General features: G+C 25.2%; 2 protein-coding genes and 2 long non-coding RNA genes across 8 annotated transcripts; 2 read left to right on the top strand and 2 right to left on the bottom strand.

Moving 5' to 3' along the window:
* Positions 1 to 315: 315 nt before the first annotated feature.
* On the bottom strand, positions 316 to 1,381 carry LOC147656694 (uncharacterized). The gene is made up of 2 exons (XR_015293729.1): positions 933 to 1,381; positions 316 to 777 (listed from the first exon to the last, which is right to left on the bottom strand). It is a non-coding gene; the product is annotated as an uncharacterized LOC147656694 (long non-coding RNA).
* LOC100872719 (uncharacterized) lies at positions 744 to 8,847 on the top strand. 4 transcript variants are annotated; one of them, XM_086913438.1, is made up of 7 exons: positions 744 to 876; positions 3,130 to 4,481; positions 4,877 to 5,055; positions 5,795 to 5,821; positions 6,751 to 6,981; positions 7,094 to 7,351; positions 7,476 to 8,847. In XM_086913438.1, exons 1-7 carry the CDS (start codon positions 816 to 818, stop codon positions 7,672 to 7,674), a joined length of 2,307 nt encoding a protein of 768 aa, XP_086769564.1. In that variant the 5' UTR covers positions 744 to 815; the 3' UTR covers positions 7,675 to 8,847. The 4 variants fall into 4 exon arrangements, 3 of the variants coding, with proteins under 3 accessions (XP_086769564.1, XP_086769562.1, XP_086769563.1); XR_015293727.1 differs by lacking the exon at positions 744 to 876 and adding an exon at positions 1,242 to 1,358 and having other exon boundaries at positions 7,081 to 7,351; positions 7,476 to 7,965; XM_086913436.1 differs by lacking the exon at positions 744 to 876 and adding an exon at positions 1,242 to 1,358.
* A 1,970-nt stretch (positions 8,848 to 10,817) lies between these two features.
* Positions 10,818 to 16,111, top strand: LOC100871280 (ubiquitin-conjugating enzyme E2 Q2). 2 transcript variants are annotated; one of them, XM_003697500.3, is made up of 6 exons: positions 10,818 to 11,125; positions 13,069 to 13,416; positions 13,499 to 13,658; positions 13,753 to 13,904; positions 14,180 to 14,474; positions 15,279 to 16,111. In XM_003697500.3, the coding sequence occupies exons 1-6, from the start codon at positions 10,964 to 10,966 to the stop codon at positions 15,308 to 15,310; spliced, it is 1,149 nt and encodes a 382-aa protein (XP_003697548.1). In that variant the 5' UTR covers positions 10,818 to 10,963; the 3' UTR covers positions 15,311 to 16,111. The 2 variants fall into 2 exon arrangements, with proteins under 2 accessions (XP_003697548.1, XP_086769571.1); XM_086913445.1 differs by lacking the exon at positions 15,279 to 16,111 and having other exon boundaries at positions 10,841 to 11,125; positions 14,180 to 14,512.
* LOC147656693 (uncharacterized) lies at positions 11,484 to 12,282 on the bottom strand. The gene is made up of 2 exons (XR_015293730.1): positions 12,197 to 12,282; positions 11,484 to 11,753 (listed from the first exon to the last, which is right to left on the bottom strand). It is a non-coding gene; the product is annotated as an uncharacterized LOC147656693 (long non-coding RNA).
* Positions 16,112 to 16,474: the final 363 nt, after the last annotated feature.

Genomic DNA, 16,474 nt, shown 5'->3' with positions numbered 1-16,474 from the left:
GAATCTTATTATGTTAATTATTGTAAATAAAGAAAATATAAAAATTTGTTATAATAATACATATTTATATATAATTTAATATTTACTATTATATTTATTTAAATTAGCGGCGCATGCGTAATATATTTTATGTTTAGAAATGCAATTCTGTGTAAGTAATAATATTGGCTGCAACAGATAGATGGCGACAGCTATTGGAAAGACTAGTAATCCTTTTTACCCAAAACGATAGAAATCTTTATACATAATAGAGAATTCTAATTCAAATTTCTTATTGATAAAACGTAATAAATTAACAAAATATATTGTAATATATTATTTTTGTAGATTGCAAATTTACTTTTAAATATTATTATCATTTTATCTTTAATGAAAATTGTTCTAAACAATTGATCATTTGATAAAATTCGAAATATTTTGGACTTTTATATTCCATATAATAAAATATCAGTAGAATACAATAAAAAAAAATTGAGAAATAAATTATTGTTTAAAAATATTAAGTAAAAATGAAATTTTTAAAATAATGATTGACCAGAAATAGTAAATATAATATAAGCGTCAGATGAATTCCTAAAAATGGAAAGTTAAAGTCAACTGTGGTCATATGTCGTGGAGGACGATACTGGCACGTACCTAGGAGTACAGTCAGTACGGAAAACTAAACGTGCCGCTCTAGTCCGTAAGATTCGCAGTCGGCTAGATCGGCGGAATGCCTAGTGTCCCGTGCAGCTGCAGACAGACAACTCGATGCTACGGCATGGCCTAGTGGACGGCCTGAAATCGGAGATTTACAGAGGCTAAGTCCATGTAAAATGGCGCTATCCTCAATCGAGAGCATCTTAATCGACAGCAAAGCTTCGCCGGGGTCCAGAGGTACGCCCGTTCAAAGAACATGTATATAATCAGTGTCAACGATATCATCTACGTACGTTTATCTACTCCTAATGTATATGTTGAAAATTGAGTTGAATGTGATAAACTCTTTCGCGCCACCTGCTATAATTGTAATCAGCAGCCAAAGTGAAACGCCAAGGGAAAGCGTGAAAACTTCAAACCAAGAGAATTGAAACAGGATAACTTTTCCATCTAAGCCTGTTCACCTCGTCGTGTAACATGGTCGTGTGTCGTCTCATCGACAGTGCACATCGATAATCGCACCGTGTATAACCTCTTCGTTGGTGTATCATTGCATCCGTCGATATGTGATTTTGATTAAAGCAAAAAATACTGTTGATTATTGAAAATGAGGAACGATATTACGGACATGCATACAGCGAACGCTGATAGCAGTACAGACGCCATATGGCTCGAGAAAAGGAGTCCGTCGCAGACGGCGCTCGACCAAGTGTCACTCAGTACGTTCCTAATACATCTTTTTATAACGAACGAAAGATGTGCTTTATAAGTTTAGTGTCATATTTTGTTCATGATATACACGTGCACGCACATTCTTTGTTTTTTAGTAAATGATGTCGATTGAAAAGAGCACGAAATTCTTTCTGTCAAATTCATTCTTAGAAATTGAAATGTAATAAAATAAATTCAGTCTTTTTCCAAGCGTGATCGTTTTATTTAAATATTGATATAATAGTGATTAAATAAAAATCGATTAATTGATAAATAATCAATTAACATTTGTCACGTGTATAATGTTTTGAAACTTCTAATGTGTAAAACTGAGAGTGCGCAACTACATCAAATTTAAATTTGCAAATTTCTGAAAAATGTGATTTCTAATATAATAGTAGAAAATTATTTATATGTAAAGTTGAACTAATGAATACAAATTACTAATAATAATTGTGATATGTTAAAATTTTCATTTTTTGCAATTGATTGCAATTGATGCGCAATTTAAAATAAATTATGATAAAAATGTGTTGAATAAAAAATTTTTTTTGTGTTTATTGAAGAAATTAATACCTATATTTATAATTATATATCAAATTAAATAAATTGTAATTTTTTATAATTAAAATAAGTGTTATATTAACATTTATAATTTTAATTATATAGTGATGATTTTAGTGCAGTTATATATTAATATAATGTCAGTTGATCAATGCCTTTGCGCATATATTTCAAACACGTGTAGTTTCACGTAAATTGACAGTGCCAAATTTCGTACAGTGTGAAGAATAATTTTGTTATGTGAAAATGAATTTTATAAATCTGATTTATGATAAATGAAATTGATATAGATATACATTAGATTATAGTTGATTATTGTTTTTATGTAACATGTACTAAAAAGTGATAAAAAATAATTATTTATATTCATTTTTGATTACATATATATTTTTTAATCGTACATTGACATGCGATAAGCTTTTTCCCGCGCTCTTCTCTATCGACTATTTCTTCTAATTTTTATAAATATTAAATATTTTTAAATAATATGATTTATAAATATTAAATATTTTTAAATAATTTTTATTTTTATCTATTTTATAATTTCTTTAACAAATTTTTTTGAATAATTAATAAATTATTTATGAATATTTGAGAAATAAATAATTTTTTATTAATTATTTATTATTATATTATATTATTATTATATGTTATGTAATTATATTATTTTTATTATTGAAATATAATTATATTTATTTTTATTATTTTATTGTTATTGTCATAATTACAATGTTTATTATTATAATATTTAATAATATGAATATTACTTATTGACAAAATATAAACATATTTTATTTACATTCTATACTTTTTAATCTAACAGTATTTAAACTTTTAATACTTGATTATTTAATTATTGATTAGCAATTCTAATTGAAAATAATATATTTAGAAGAAAAATTATTTTATATATATATATTTAATTATATTAATATTATTTAATATAATTATATTAATTATATTAATTTAATTTTATTATAGTTATTCTTTATATATATATGTGTATATATATATATATATATATATATAAAATATATGTATATATTATGACATAATATAATTCTATTTTTATTTAAAATTGAATGCTTGTTATCTATGAAATTATAGGTAATCATGATTTTTTCAAAAAATTGTATATATAATAATATTAAGTTAAAAATTTAAAATATTCATTTTATAATTTATTATTATAAAAATATTTTTTGCATTTTTCAGGTTTTGATAAAGTTGTTGTTAAGCAAGAACATCCCGATGAAGCGGAAATCCGAGAATTGGCTGCCAAAATGGTGGAAGCAAATAAGGCGAAAATGGTCAGCGGGATACCAGGAACACCGCAACAACAAAGGCCTCCACAATGTCTCCTTCCACAATCAAATCTTCCTGGTATTTTAGGATATTTGAATAAACGACCGGCAGATTCATCAACTGCTGTGGCAACGAAACCTCCTTCTACTGAGGGCAAAGTACCGCCTGATGATGAGAGTCAACGAGGACGTTTTGGATGGACAAGCTTTGACGATTGTCATATACCATATATATTTCGCTCAGGCGAGAAGTATTGTGCTGTACGAATCTTAGAATCTAAGTTGTTGAACAAGTACCTGAGTTACCTACACTCGGATATCTACAGTTGTACGTGTATAAGAAGTTATTATATTACGGAAGCGGAAAGCAAATTATTCACTGATATAAATGTGAAACATTGTGAAAATCAATTTGGAAGAGAACCATTTACATGTAAAGATCTGGTGGTTCGACTTTCGGACGCGAAGGAGTTTTATACATTTTTGGACGTGTGTTATACGAAATTAACAGCAGGCACGAATCCTAATGTGTCAAGTGGGCATAAAGCCGACAAATGTGGGTTTATTCGAATAAACAAGGAATCTGTAGTACCTTATACGGTAAAAGACGGTCTTCAATATGTCCCTTTGTTTTACTTTGAAGGCGAGACTGAGAATCTCAAATTAAAAGCGGAGAAATTGGAAGGTTGGGACTTGTCGTATTTAAAATTTTGTTGCAAAGTACAGGGTATTCGTAATGAATTGTTCGCAAGTGAGACATGCTCGGTGATTAGTTTGAATGACATTAAAAGTTATTTTCCTCCCGGTACGGGATTTGAGGACTATTGGCCGACTAAAGTGATGGACTCTCAATTATTAGTGAATAGCAAAGGTGGTGGTAGCGGTGGTGGTTGGACAAAACAACCTCCGACACCGCCGGCGACAAAATCAGTTTCCGTACAAAATAGTGCGAATAAAGCGGCGGTTAATGCACGATCAACCCCTATGCATAATATGATACCACGTGGATCTGTCGCAAATACATCGCAAGTACAACAACGCGTCAGTCAACCCAGACCTGTTACAACGACCCATCCTGCGCATTCTTCACCAACAGCACTTCCTTCCGGAAGATCGAATATTGTTACACAACCAATGTTAAACACCGTGCAAAGTGTTAATGGTTGGACGGGTCTCGTTGGTGGTCAACCTACCTTCCAAACAGCACTTGTTTCTCAACCTAGTTCTATAATACGAATGCCCTCATCTTTAAATATGCACAATGTAAGTTCTTTTCAATAATATATTTTTTTTAATGATATAATAAAAAATGAAAAATATTTAATTATGAATATAAATTTAAAAAAATGTTTTTTGGTGTGTTAGAATTTTAATAAAATATTGTTACAAAAGCAATTATTTCAAATAATCAAATCAAATTAATTTCTTATTAAAATTTTAATGCATATAAAAATTTAATATTTACTTATTATTTAAAATACTCTTCATTTCTTTTCTTAAAAGAATTAAATTTAAATAATAGTATAAAAAAATATTTTATTAATATAAAAATAATTTCTTTAATATATGTTGAGTTTATGTTTAAAGCCTTATAATTAATTATGATTAATTACTAATTATATTTTTCATAAATGATAGTATGAAATTTCATATTGTAGCAAATATCGACACCACCAAAAAATTATTCGCAACAATCTAGTAGGAGCAGAGGGGGTGGTGGTAGTGCAGCAGCTCAATACCCTGGAGTATATCCAGTTACAACTATGCAGAATGTTGCTCAGGCTCAGCCACCCCCTCTTGTCAGAGCAACAGTTCATTCCAGTCAACCTAATCTTGGGTAAGCAATAAAAGGGTTTCTTAAAAACTATGTTTTTTAATATATATCTATATATGTTTTTTTTAATTGAAGCTTTAAAATATTCAAGGCAAGAATTTTTTTATTTCTAATGTTAAGCATTTTTTCTTACACAGCATTATCAATATTTTATGCTTGCTTTCAGTTTAGTGATTAAAAACAGTAAATTATATATTAGATGTGAGTTAAAAAGCACGCTATATAAAATTTATTCAAAATTTATTCATATGTGTGTGTGTATATATATATATAATAAATAAATAAATAAATAATATATATATATATATATATATATATATATATATATATATATAATACACATATGTATATTTTCTATTTGACAATTATTTATTTATTTTATATTTATTTATATTTATTTATCTTTTAATTATTATTTGATATAAGATATTTCATAATTATTAAAATATAAATTGGTTTTATTACTATTTATATTATTATTATAAAAAATATTTTTTGTATTTATTACTCACATTGTATATAGTTTACAAATGCATATGAAAAGTTTGAAATAGCTTTATTTAAAAAAGTGATCTTAATATGATGTATAGAATAAAATGAGCATGCATATTAAATTTTAGGGAAACACTTATTTATTTGGCATATATATTTATATTTGCAAAAAAATTATTATTTATTATGTGGAAAACCTGCACTATAGCTTCTTGCATTTGTACATACAACGTATGATTTTTTTGTATAGTTATCCAACCTATGGGAAGGATGACTGGTGAGTCCCTGTAAAATGTACTATAGTCATGATTACTACACAAAAGTAAGATAGCATGCACAAGAACATTATAATTAACAAATTTTTGTTATATTATATATTTATATACAAATTTACAATAATTACATATTGCTTATATTGCCTTTTCAAACAGTACTTATATCCTATTTCTAATTTTTTTATTTTTTATATATATATATATATATATATAATTATATATATATACTTTAAATGCATATATTATTATATATGTATCTATTTATTTATTTCATATTTTTTAAATATACTTTTATGTTTATTTTCTAAAGATTTATTTTTCAAAAAATTTTTACTTTTATCTTATAAATTAATAATAATTAATAATAACAATAATAACAACAACAACAACAACAATAATTTCTTTAAAATTTTCTTCTTAAAAATATTATTAAATGAGATATTGAGAAAAATGTAAATAATTTTTTTTATCATTATTACTTATATATATCATTAATTTTTATTTTTTATTTATTTTGTTTATTATATTTTGTTTTTATTGTTAATGTATTAAATTCTAATTTTAATTATTTTCTTATTTAAAATATTAAGTAGAATAAAATAATATAAAATTTATATAAAATGCAAAAATTTTTGGTGTTTTTTATTATACTCTTTATACATAAATATAATAAATCAGTATATACATTTTGTAGGGAATCTAATTATAATGATTAATATCTCATGTACATATTTCTCTTCATATTTTTTTAAACTAGTATATACTTTTAAGTTTTCTAAACTGTTCAACAGTGTGTAGATTGTCTGTATAATATCATATTTTAATCATTTTGCAATTTCATTAAGTACTGTAAGTCACATAATTACATTTAAAAGTTTTTTTAAATTTGTATATTTTTTTTAAGATTTAACATCAAATGTTTCTATTTTAGGGTTACATCAACATATACTACACCTACTTTAGGTGTACCAAATGCTGTTACAGCAAGTACATATCCCCAAATGCTTGGTTTAAGTGAACAAGTACAAGCCCTGATGCCATCACCTACTTCTGTATCTACATTGTTGCATCCACAAAGGCATACACCATCCGTACATAATACATCTCATACAAAATACCCACCACCATTAATACCAGTTAATGGTAGTAATAACAGTACCAGGTATAAAATTATTATTTTTATTTTTTAAAATATATTTTTAATAAAAATTGATTTAATGTAAAAGAGATAAATAAATAATATTTTATTATTATATTAAAGTATTTATTTTTAGGGATTCAAGAGGTAGAAAACCACTAATTCCAATATCAGAGTCACATGTATCAACCTGTCAAGTTCAACCTTATCAAATTCAAAAAGCACTTGTAGAAGACAAAATGGTACCTTGTATTAATTTCAAACCATATATATATTCTGAATTATTGATGACACTTAATGACTTCGTCGCTCAGTATTTTCCTGCTTGTGACATTAATAGTTGCCGGCAAGTCCTTACAGATGTTTTGCATATAGATTTATATCAAGGAAATAGGTAAGAAAATGTTATTTTTTGCATATATTTGTATAGAATATTTTTAGCTTTAAAAAAAAAAATATTATAAATATATTCTTTTTTAACTTATCCTATAATATATCATAAATATTTCTTTTTAAAGACTACAAATGAAGATGTTAATGGAAGCAGGAAAATGTTCATCTTTAAATGAAGAATTACCACTAATACAAGTAAAAAATATAATGAAATATATGCCCCAATTGAAATATATGTTTAATAGAGGTGGTGAAATGGTGATGCCTGCACCTGCACATTCCTCCGAAGAACATCCTGCCAAAAAGCGTCAACGCACCAGCTAGGACTGGCTACAGCCTTACTGGCCTACTTATGATTATTATCATTCGGCATTTTGAAAAAGCCGATTATTTTGACTCATATGTAATAACTCAGCATTATTAAATGCTTGAGAAAATTGGATTAATCTGTGTCATCACATTTGACATTATGTGTCAGAAAAAATGCACATAATCGAAGATTACCTTTTATTATAAGGAATCTGTGACATACTGTGAGCTATTTCTTTCTCCAAAGTGTATCTATTGACAAGAATAAAACTGAGATGCTTGTAAATAAAACTGAGATGTATAAAACTAGTGCACAGTTGGCAATTTAGATATGCTTTTATATATTAAGATTATTAACATTTTTCTTTAAGATTTCGTTTATAACTAGAAGTTGTTGAACGAAAAGTAAGCAAAAACCATAAATACTGTAATTATCAAAATCATTCCTCTCTTTTTTTCTTCATTTTACTTTTCTACCTCTGCTACAGAGTATACTACTGTCTTATGTATACTATTTCTTTATAAATAAAATGGGTTTTAATCTTAATGTGATTCGGAGAAAGAAAGTGCCGCTGTGCGATAATTCATTAACAAAACCGAAATGCTGCTATGGGTTGTTTAAAACTTACCTATAGAACATGATAAACGGATATCAAAATTTGGCATTTGTATTATATTTAAAGAGACGAAGGTAATGCTTCTTCAAGTTCCTAGCTATTACTAATATGTATCCTGATAATTGCTGAAAAATAATTTAAAACTGTTACTAATTCACAACAATGGTTTAATATAAATTGTGACGTAAGTTTAGCAAAACTTACTAATGTAAAAATATTCTAAGTTTTGAATGTTGAAATTTCTATTTTCTAAAGTTCACTTGTCAAAAACACCGTAAACAGTGATGCAAGATTGAGATATTATCAGTGTGTAAATATCTAAGTCAATAAAAGAACTGCAATTTAGAATATTATTAAAAATATGACACGTATTAACAGTCAATGAAATACGTAATACCAGTGTTTATGAAGGCTTTATAATTGTTTCAAATGTGAGTACAATCATTCAAAAAGTGTAATTGATTTTATTTTATTTTTAATAAAACCAACATTATTATTAGTAAAGTATTGTTAATTATATAGAAGATTATGTAAAAAAAAATATAAATTTAAATTAAACTATAAAAAGAAATTGTCTTATTTCTTTATACAAGCAGTTTTCATATTTATTATTTGTTAAAATATATTTCATAAATATAAAATGTAACATAATTTAATTTATATAAAAAAAGTGATATCAGCTTGCAAGTACTTAAAAAATGAAAAAAAAAAAAAGAAAAAAAAAATAGTTGGCAAAATTGACAAAGCACCTGAGATAGTCTTCCGTTTTAATCATAATACATATGAAAGAAAATAATTTATGTTTATTTGTAAATGATTTCTTATTTGTTTAAATGAATGAAAAGCAATACAATATGTAATTAAGAAGAATAAATTCATGTATTCATATGTTAAGCGTATAAGTACGCTAATCTTAATTGATCCTGTTTCTGAAAAAAGAGGCTTAAATTAGTATTACTGACTGATTAATTTTCACATTCGCTATTACTATTACATGAAACAAAAAGAAAAATATAAATATATATATGCAAAAATATGTATATGTAAAAAAATAATTCTAAGAACAAATTAATATTGACCATCCATCATGGATTTTCCATATAAAAAAAATGTTTAGGCATCCTGTTACGGTGGAAATGGTATATTTTGTTATTTATTCATTATATTTAGTCATATCACAATTTCAAAGATTCTATTGCCATTAAAAAGACTATGTACCATGGACTGGTGTCTACTTTTTTCTAATATTAATGAAATAAAAAAAATAACACAAGAAATTCATACATAAAAAGTATTTAATGAAAAAATCTGTACAATAATAAATGTGAAGTAATAATACTATATTTATTATTTAGATTTTATAATTTATCAGATGTTCATTTTTATATTTTCATAAAGAAATTTAAAAAAAAAAATATAAACGTTTATATCATCATTTAAATCTTAATTTCAAGCACATGTGTATATAAGACATTGTAGATATTGTATTTAATATATTAAATAAAATGTTAATAATATTAATTGTATTATTTTATTTTTTGCATTACACATGTGTTATTGTAAATTATAATATTATAGTTTTTATGTTTGTACAGATAAGTGCAAAAAAGAACAAATAAAAAAAGTGTATTATATTATAGATTACATAAATATAAATTGATTAATAAAAAAATACTTAAATTGGAAGAATTTCTTGAATTATTTCAATAAAAATTTTAATATATGTAGATTATTAATTACACAGTGTTACTCCAAAAAAAAATGTATAAAATATATCATCTAATACTCTGAAATAGAAAAAAATGTGCAGAAATTAGTGGACCCAGTCTAAAAATTAGAATTTAATTTTTAGTATGTTAGATTAGAGCATTTATTTGATAACATGTTAATATACGTGTATAATATTTTATCACACTATCATCTGTACATATAAATCATAAGAATTAGATATACTAGACATTTCAAATAAATTCATGATATAATTAATAAGTGTTAATTATTTTACATTAAATAAATTAATTTGATTGAAAAGAAAATATGCTACTATTTAAAATATATCAATATTATAATATAATAGATTTATTCATACAAACAATAAAAAACATATAAATCAAAGTATCTATTTTAAGTTTCTAGATCTAAATGTTAATTAGCGTGCGGTGTGTTCTTAATTGTTTTTTAGTCCAAATTACAGTATTAATTTTAAAACTTACAATATAATATTACGCTCAAGTGTTAAATGCTATTAAATTTTAAATATAAAAAAAATTAATAAGTATTTTCTGTTTTTACAGACTTTATATTATTTCAAACTTAAAATGTTGTAATTTAAGAGATAATGTAATATCAGATATATTCGAAAATAAAAAAAAGTTGGTTTATTAAGTTTGAAATTTTTAATGTTAAGAAAAACAATTTTTTAACTATGGAATTTTCTTTTAAATGCCGCAACGCGTTAAACGACACTCAGCTGTACCGGAAGAACGTCATAAGTATTTGAAAGGTTCAGTGCTGACATCTATGACGAAAGCAAACGAAATTACACGAGATTGGCCGAAGTAGTCAGTTGCGGTCGCCATTTTGTCGGGTAGTCATCGGGTACGTCGTGTTTCTTTCGGGTTGCTGTACTTTTTGAAACAAGCATCGCCGAAAAATTTGGGGTCTAGCACTTTCGTTTGCTCCCCCAAATGGCTTGTTTGAACACCCTTAAGCAGGAGATTAAAACTCTTGAGTCCGTCTTCCCTAAGAGCCATGAGAGATTTCAGATAATGTCTGCGAGTGTGGACGAACTCAGCTGCAGATTCGTCGGTAAAAATGGGAAGAAATACGAAATACACGCCAATATTACAGTAAGTGTAACAAGCATGGATACAATTTAAAATAGTAAATTGATACGGAACTATCGACAGTATTTTTCTGTTTATATGGAACCATATTAAATTTCATTGCTGTCTGCGACCGGACAAAGAAACAATAACACTCATGTTGTTATTTGGGGCTTTTGACAAGAGCCATGCCCGGGAGCACGTATACCGTGTCCTTTTTATCCGTATTTCCTATCTATTTTTTCTTGTTGCCTTGTACATTTTGTTGTAGTTACGATCGATTCTTTCTCGCCTCAATCAGTCAGTTTCCGTGGAGATTTTCAGACGAATTAATATTGCGGTAGAGGTCAATGTATGTCACAAATAGAGGGTAAGCCCCTCATAATGGTATCTGTTCTTTATTCGTTTATATTTGAAAAAAAAAAATCTTATAAATTTACAATTATTATTGTTGAGACAATTATATCACAATTGCATAAAATCAAACTACTTACTAATTTAATGTATACTAGATAATATTTATAGATAAATTAGATAACAATGAGCATATCCATTTGCGTTCTTCTTACCGTTGCCATTGTCGCTTGCTTCATTACGAAATTATCTTTAATTTTTTATTAAATATCTTGAAATTTTATTTAATATCTAAATGCTAAAAATAAATAATTGTTTATTCTATATTGCATAATATTATTTAGAATTGAGTTCATTAATTTATATTGAATAATTTCGGAAAATTCAAACTAAAAGTTTATTATTAAATTGTATATTTAATAAATCATCAAGCGTAATCACGTGTATTTAAAATATTTGCGTTCTATGTTTCTTTTATTAGAAATATCATTATGAAAATTTTAATTATAAGTTGAAATTATTATAATAATGTTTTTCTTAATAGAAGTTAATTGTAACTAAAATTGCTTTATTTTAATTATGTTTTGGATTTGATAAAAGATATTTAAATTTGTTTTTCTTTTTATGTCGGAACACAACTTAAACATAAAAATTTAATTCAAAAGTATTAATGAAAAACATTATTATTTCTATCTTATTTATTTATTGATTAAAAAATAAACAATTTTTGTCTATTTTTACCTCATAACGCAAATACGGTTTAATACTGCTAATTAATTTATGATTCCTGTTATGCATATGTATGGTCGTAGCACTGACGCTGAGCTAACTGCAATTGCCGATAAATCCATATTTAAATATCGTATATGTGTTCATGATAAATATTCGCTATATAATGATCATTTAATGTAATTTTTTATTATTCGAATTATTATAGAATTTATTATAGAATTATATATCCATTTATTTTTATATTTATGTAATAATTATTTTATAATTTAAGAATTTTTGTATATTTTTTTGACCTCAAAAAATTTTTTTCTTTTTTAAACTTCTTAAATTTTTTTTGTTCTTTTTCTATTAGTTATTTTTCTATTATTAATTATATATTATACATTGAATAAAGAAATCCTTTTTTTAATAATAAATTTTTGTTAATAATTCTCATTTCTTTAAATTATCATAGATGTATATATATTTTTTATTTATATTTAAAAATAAATAATTATCTTTTTTATCATTTAAATTTATATGTGAATACTTCATTATATTTATAGATTTATATTTATGTAAAATTTTATTTATTAAGTTTTTGTTTAAAATAATAAATGAATTTTAATTTTTTATTACACAAATAAAGATTTTCTATAATTGTTTTTAGAAATTTTTCTCTATTTATTTTTTTCATTTTTTACCTTTTTTAAAATAGAGTTTAAAAACTTTTTTCAAAAGTTTAAATTTCAAATGTTGAAGTAATAAACAGTTATTTATATTATTATATATAATATAATAATTAACTTAAAAATAATTATTAAAATTATTTAATTATTTACATATATACTTATTTTACTTTATGTAGATTAAAATGATTATATAATTTTTGAATGTTACAGGAAACCTATCCTTCTACACCACCAGTATGGTTTGCAGAATCAGAAGAAACAAGTGTTACAAATGCGGTACAAATTTTAAGTACTACTACAGGCCGTGACAACCATGTTATTAACCAAGTTGGGATTCTCTTGAAAGAATTATGTAGACTCCATTCATTACCTGAACCACCTGATGTTGAACGGTTAAGGACAGCTTTGGATCCATTACGTTTAGGAGGATCAAATGAAGCTACAGCACAAAGGATGGAAGCTGAAGATGCTGAAGATATTGAGGATGATGAAGAAAGTGATGCAGAAGAAGATCTTCATTTAGATATGGATGAAGGAGATGCGAATGCAAAGAGTAAGGTAAATAACAATATTTGAATACAAAAATTATTTCTATATATGAATTATATTTGTGTTTAATTATTTATTCTATATTTTTAAGGGTGAAGAAATAGAATTGGAACATCTTGCAACATTAGAAAGGTTGAGACAAAATCAAAGACAAGATTACTTAAAAGGATCTGTTTGTGGCAGTGTGCAAGCCACAGATAGACTTATGAAAGAATTGCGTGATATTTATCGAAGTGACAGTTTCAAAAAAGGTATGATATTTTTTATTTCAAATTTATAATTTTATTAAGATGTTTTAATGATATAGAAATACTTAAATTTATTAATATATTTATAAATTTATAGGAATGTACAGCATAGAATTAGTAAATGACAGTTTGTATGAATGGAATGTCAGGCTGATGTGTGTTGATCCTGATTCACCTTTACACAGCGATCTCATACTTCTAAAAGAAAAGGAAGGCAAAGACAGTATTCTTCTTAACATGCTTTTTAAGGTATGTTCTTAATTCATAATTAAGAAATATCATAAAATGTTTTTATATAAATTTTTATATAAATCAAAATTATTGATTCTAGTTGTACTTTAGATAATTAATATATCATCACTTTTAAGAATATGTTTATTATCTTAAATATATTTTAATTATATATAATATTAATATAGATTGGTAAATACTTTGAAAATTTTATTAATTCACATAACATCAATATTCTTTTATGTATCAATTTTTAGATTGAAAAAAAATTTTCTTTATTTTTATGATTGCAGGAAACTTATCCATTCGAACCTCCCTTTGTTAGAGTTGTGCATCCCATGATCTCTGGTGGTTACGTTCTTATAGGAGGCGCTATTTGCATGGAACTTCTAACAAAACAAGGTTGGAGTTCAGCCTACACAGTAGAAGCAGTCATCATGCAAATTTCAGCAACCTTAGTGAAGGGAAAAGCACGCATACAATTTCAAGGACCTGGTAGTGCTAGCAAAGTGTGTGGGCAAGGTCAATATAGTCTAGCACGTGCACAACAGTCGTTTAAATCTCTTGTACAAATACACGAAAAAAATGGTAAGAAATTAATTTTATTTCTTATTTTATTAAGTTAAGATTTTATGTATATAAAAAAAATGTTCAAGGGAAAAGTAATGAATAATGAAAAGATAATATTTTTAATGACTCTCATTATTTAAATAATGAGGAATATATATTGAAATATATAAAGCGTTAATATATTTATGAAATCTCTAGATAATCTAATAATAAACATCAAAGTTACAAAAACATATGTTGAAGTTTATTTATTAAGTTATTTTTTAAGTAATTTAAGTTCATATTAGATGAAGTGAAGACAGAAACAAGATGAGACAACTTTATCCATTTCACTTCATTTGCTATTTATTGTTGTCTTAATTTATCTCGTTTATTTTGTTTCAATTTTATTTCATCTAATGCAAATTTAAATTGCTTAGCTTAATAAATAAATTTTAATCAACATTGTTGTATGATAACTTTTATGTTTATTTTGGTTCCTAGAATCGATCCTCCAAAATCAGAGTACCTTACAAATATATTAACATCTTTTTATTGTTAATATTTTTTTATTGTTTGTTTGTTTTTTTTCATCATTAAAATAGTTTGAGAAAAAGTAAATTTTTTTTAAAATTATGTTTATATTTATATATTATTTACTTTTTACAATCTTATATAAATCTGCTGAATAAAAAAATCTTTTATTAAGTATATTTTTAGTTTATAACATAACGTATTTTTGTTTGTTTCTATAAAAAATTCAGTTTACAGAATTACATTGAATATAGAAGTTTGTTTTTGGAAGGTTGCAGATAATAATTACATATTTAAATATTCTTATAGGTTGGTTTACCCCTCCAAAAGAGGATGGCTAATGAACATGAATCACGGAGAAAGAAAAGTTTGTCGCGTGCTTACAGCTGAGACTTTAATTCGGTGTGTGCCCAACAAATAATTGTTACGATAATGATTTGATACACAAAACACAACATTAACTAGGTAACTTAAGATACTGAATTAATCTAACGCGTAATTCCTTTGATGGCTGAAAAGGCTGCCGCGCAAACAGTGAAGTGTTTGATTCTGTATGCATAGATTTTTCAGTAATTAGTGATTAGATCGCCAATCGCATTTGTGAGATATAATCATTTTTATCTGGAATTGATTCTTACGTTCGGAATTACTAAGAATCTTAATTATTCCAAATAATATTAATCTTAGTTCTCTTTTGTGAGTACACATGTTGTACGTACGTACGAAACAGTGTAAACATTCTGTGAAATGCGTTTGCGCAATCCGTGCTTCCTTTCTTTCAATAGAAGGAACAGGATGGTTAGCAACTTAGATAGTTATATTGACAATTTTTCTAAGTGTTTTTTTTTTTTATCATTGTGAGCTTTCATTTGTTCCATTCTATCTAATTGTATTTTAATTCTTTTATTCATTGTGCAATTCATAAGTAAGTTGTTTGGATATATTTGTTAAAAGTAAACAGTAAACGAATCTAATGTAAGAATAGCGATGTTTCTGGGGGTAAAGCGAGTTTTGCTGTTACCTTTTGTATTTATTCGATACTTCATTTATTAATAAATATAATTCAATGTGAACGAGCACACAACTAAATCATCACATTTGGAAATACAATCTGAAATAAAACACAATTTGGAAAATATTAATATCACATATATTACTTTAAAAGATATACTGTTAATTGTAATTTTTTCTTTAAAATTCCATGTATTACAAAAACCAAAACTTCATTAATGATTTAATTTTTCAGAATTATAAGATCGTAAATTTTTTTTGTATTAAAGAAAATATATAATATATTTTTTTCTTATTAAATATTAAAACAATAGATGTATATATTTCAATGCATTTCGTTGCTCTATATATTTCTTAATTATTCATATTTAATTAGACATTATTAATTTCATTCGAAAAGAAGATTTTTACAATTTATTTTAATTTAATTTTCAATCATTCTTATAAATAAAGAAATATAGCAATACTAGTTAATATGTATTTCCTTAATATAA

The sequence above is a fragment of the Apis florea genome, unplaced genomic scaffold (genome assembly GCF_048593485.1).
Source record: "Apis florea isolate Af1SG1 unplaced genomic scaffold, ASM4859348v1 contig_3496_pilon, whole genome shotgun sequence".
Lineage (NCBI taxonomy): Eukaryota > Metazoa > Arthropoda > Insecta > Hymenoptera > Apidae > Apis > Apis florea.
Note: the sequence above shows the minus strand (reverse complement) of the source record. Positions and strands in the feature narration are given on the sequence as shown.

What these genes read in the sequence shown, in the direction of transcription:
- LOC100872719 (XM_086913436.1), top strand. Translation starts at nt 1,247, where the DNA reads ATGAGGAACGATATTACGGACATGCATACAGCGAACGCTGATAGCAGT. An exon ending in TCCAGTCAACCTAATCTTGG is followed by an intron (nt 5,056 to 5,794) that starts GTAAGCAATAAA and finishes TTTTTTGTATAG; the next exon opens with TTATCCAACCTATGGGAAGG. An exon ending in GGTAGTAATAACAGTACCAG is followed by an intron (nt 6,982 to 7,093) that starts GTATAAAATTAT and finishes ATTTATTTTTAG; the next exon opens with GGATTCAAGAGGTAGAAAAC.
- LOC100871280 (XM_086913445.1), top strand. Translation starts at nt 10,964, where the DNA reads ATGGCTTGTTTGAACACCCTTAAGCAGGAGATTAAAACTCTTGAGTCC. An exon ending in ATGCGAATGCAAAGAGTAAG is followed by an intron (nt 13,417 to 13,498) that starts GTAAATAACAAT and finishes TATATTTTTAAG; the next exon opens with GGTGAAGAAATAGAATTGGA. An exon ending in TTCTTAACATGCTTTTTAAG is followed by an intron (nt 13,905 to 14,179) that starts GTATGTTCTTAA and finishes TTATGATTGCAG; the next exon opens with GAAACTTATCCATTCGAACC.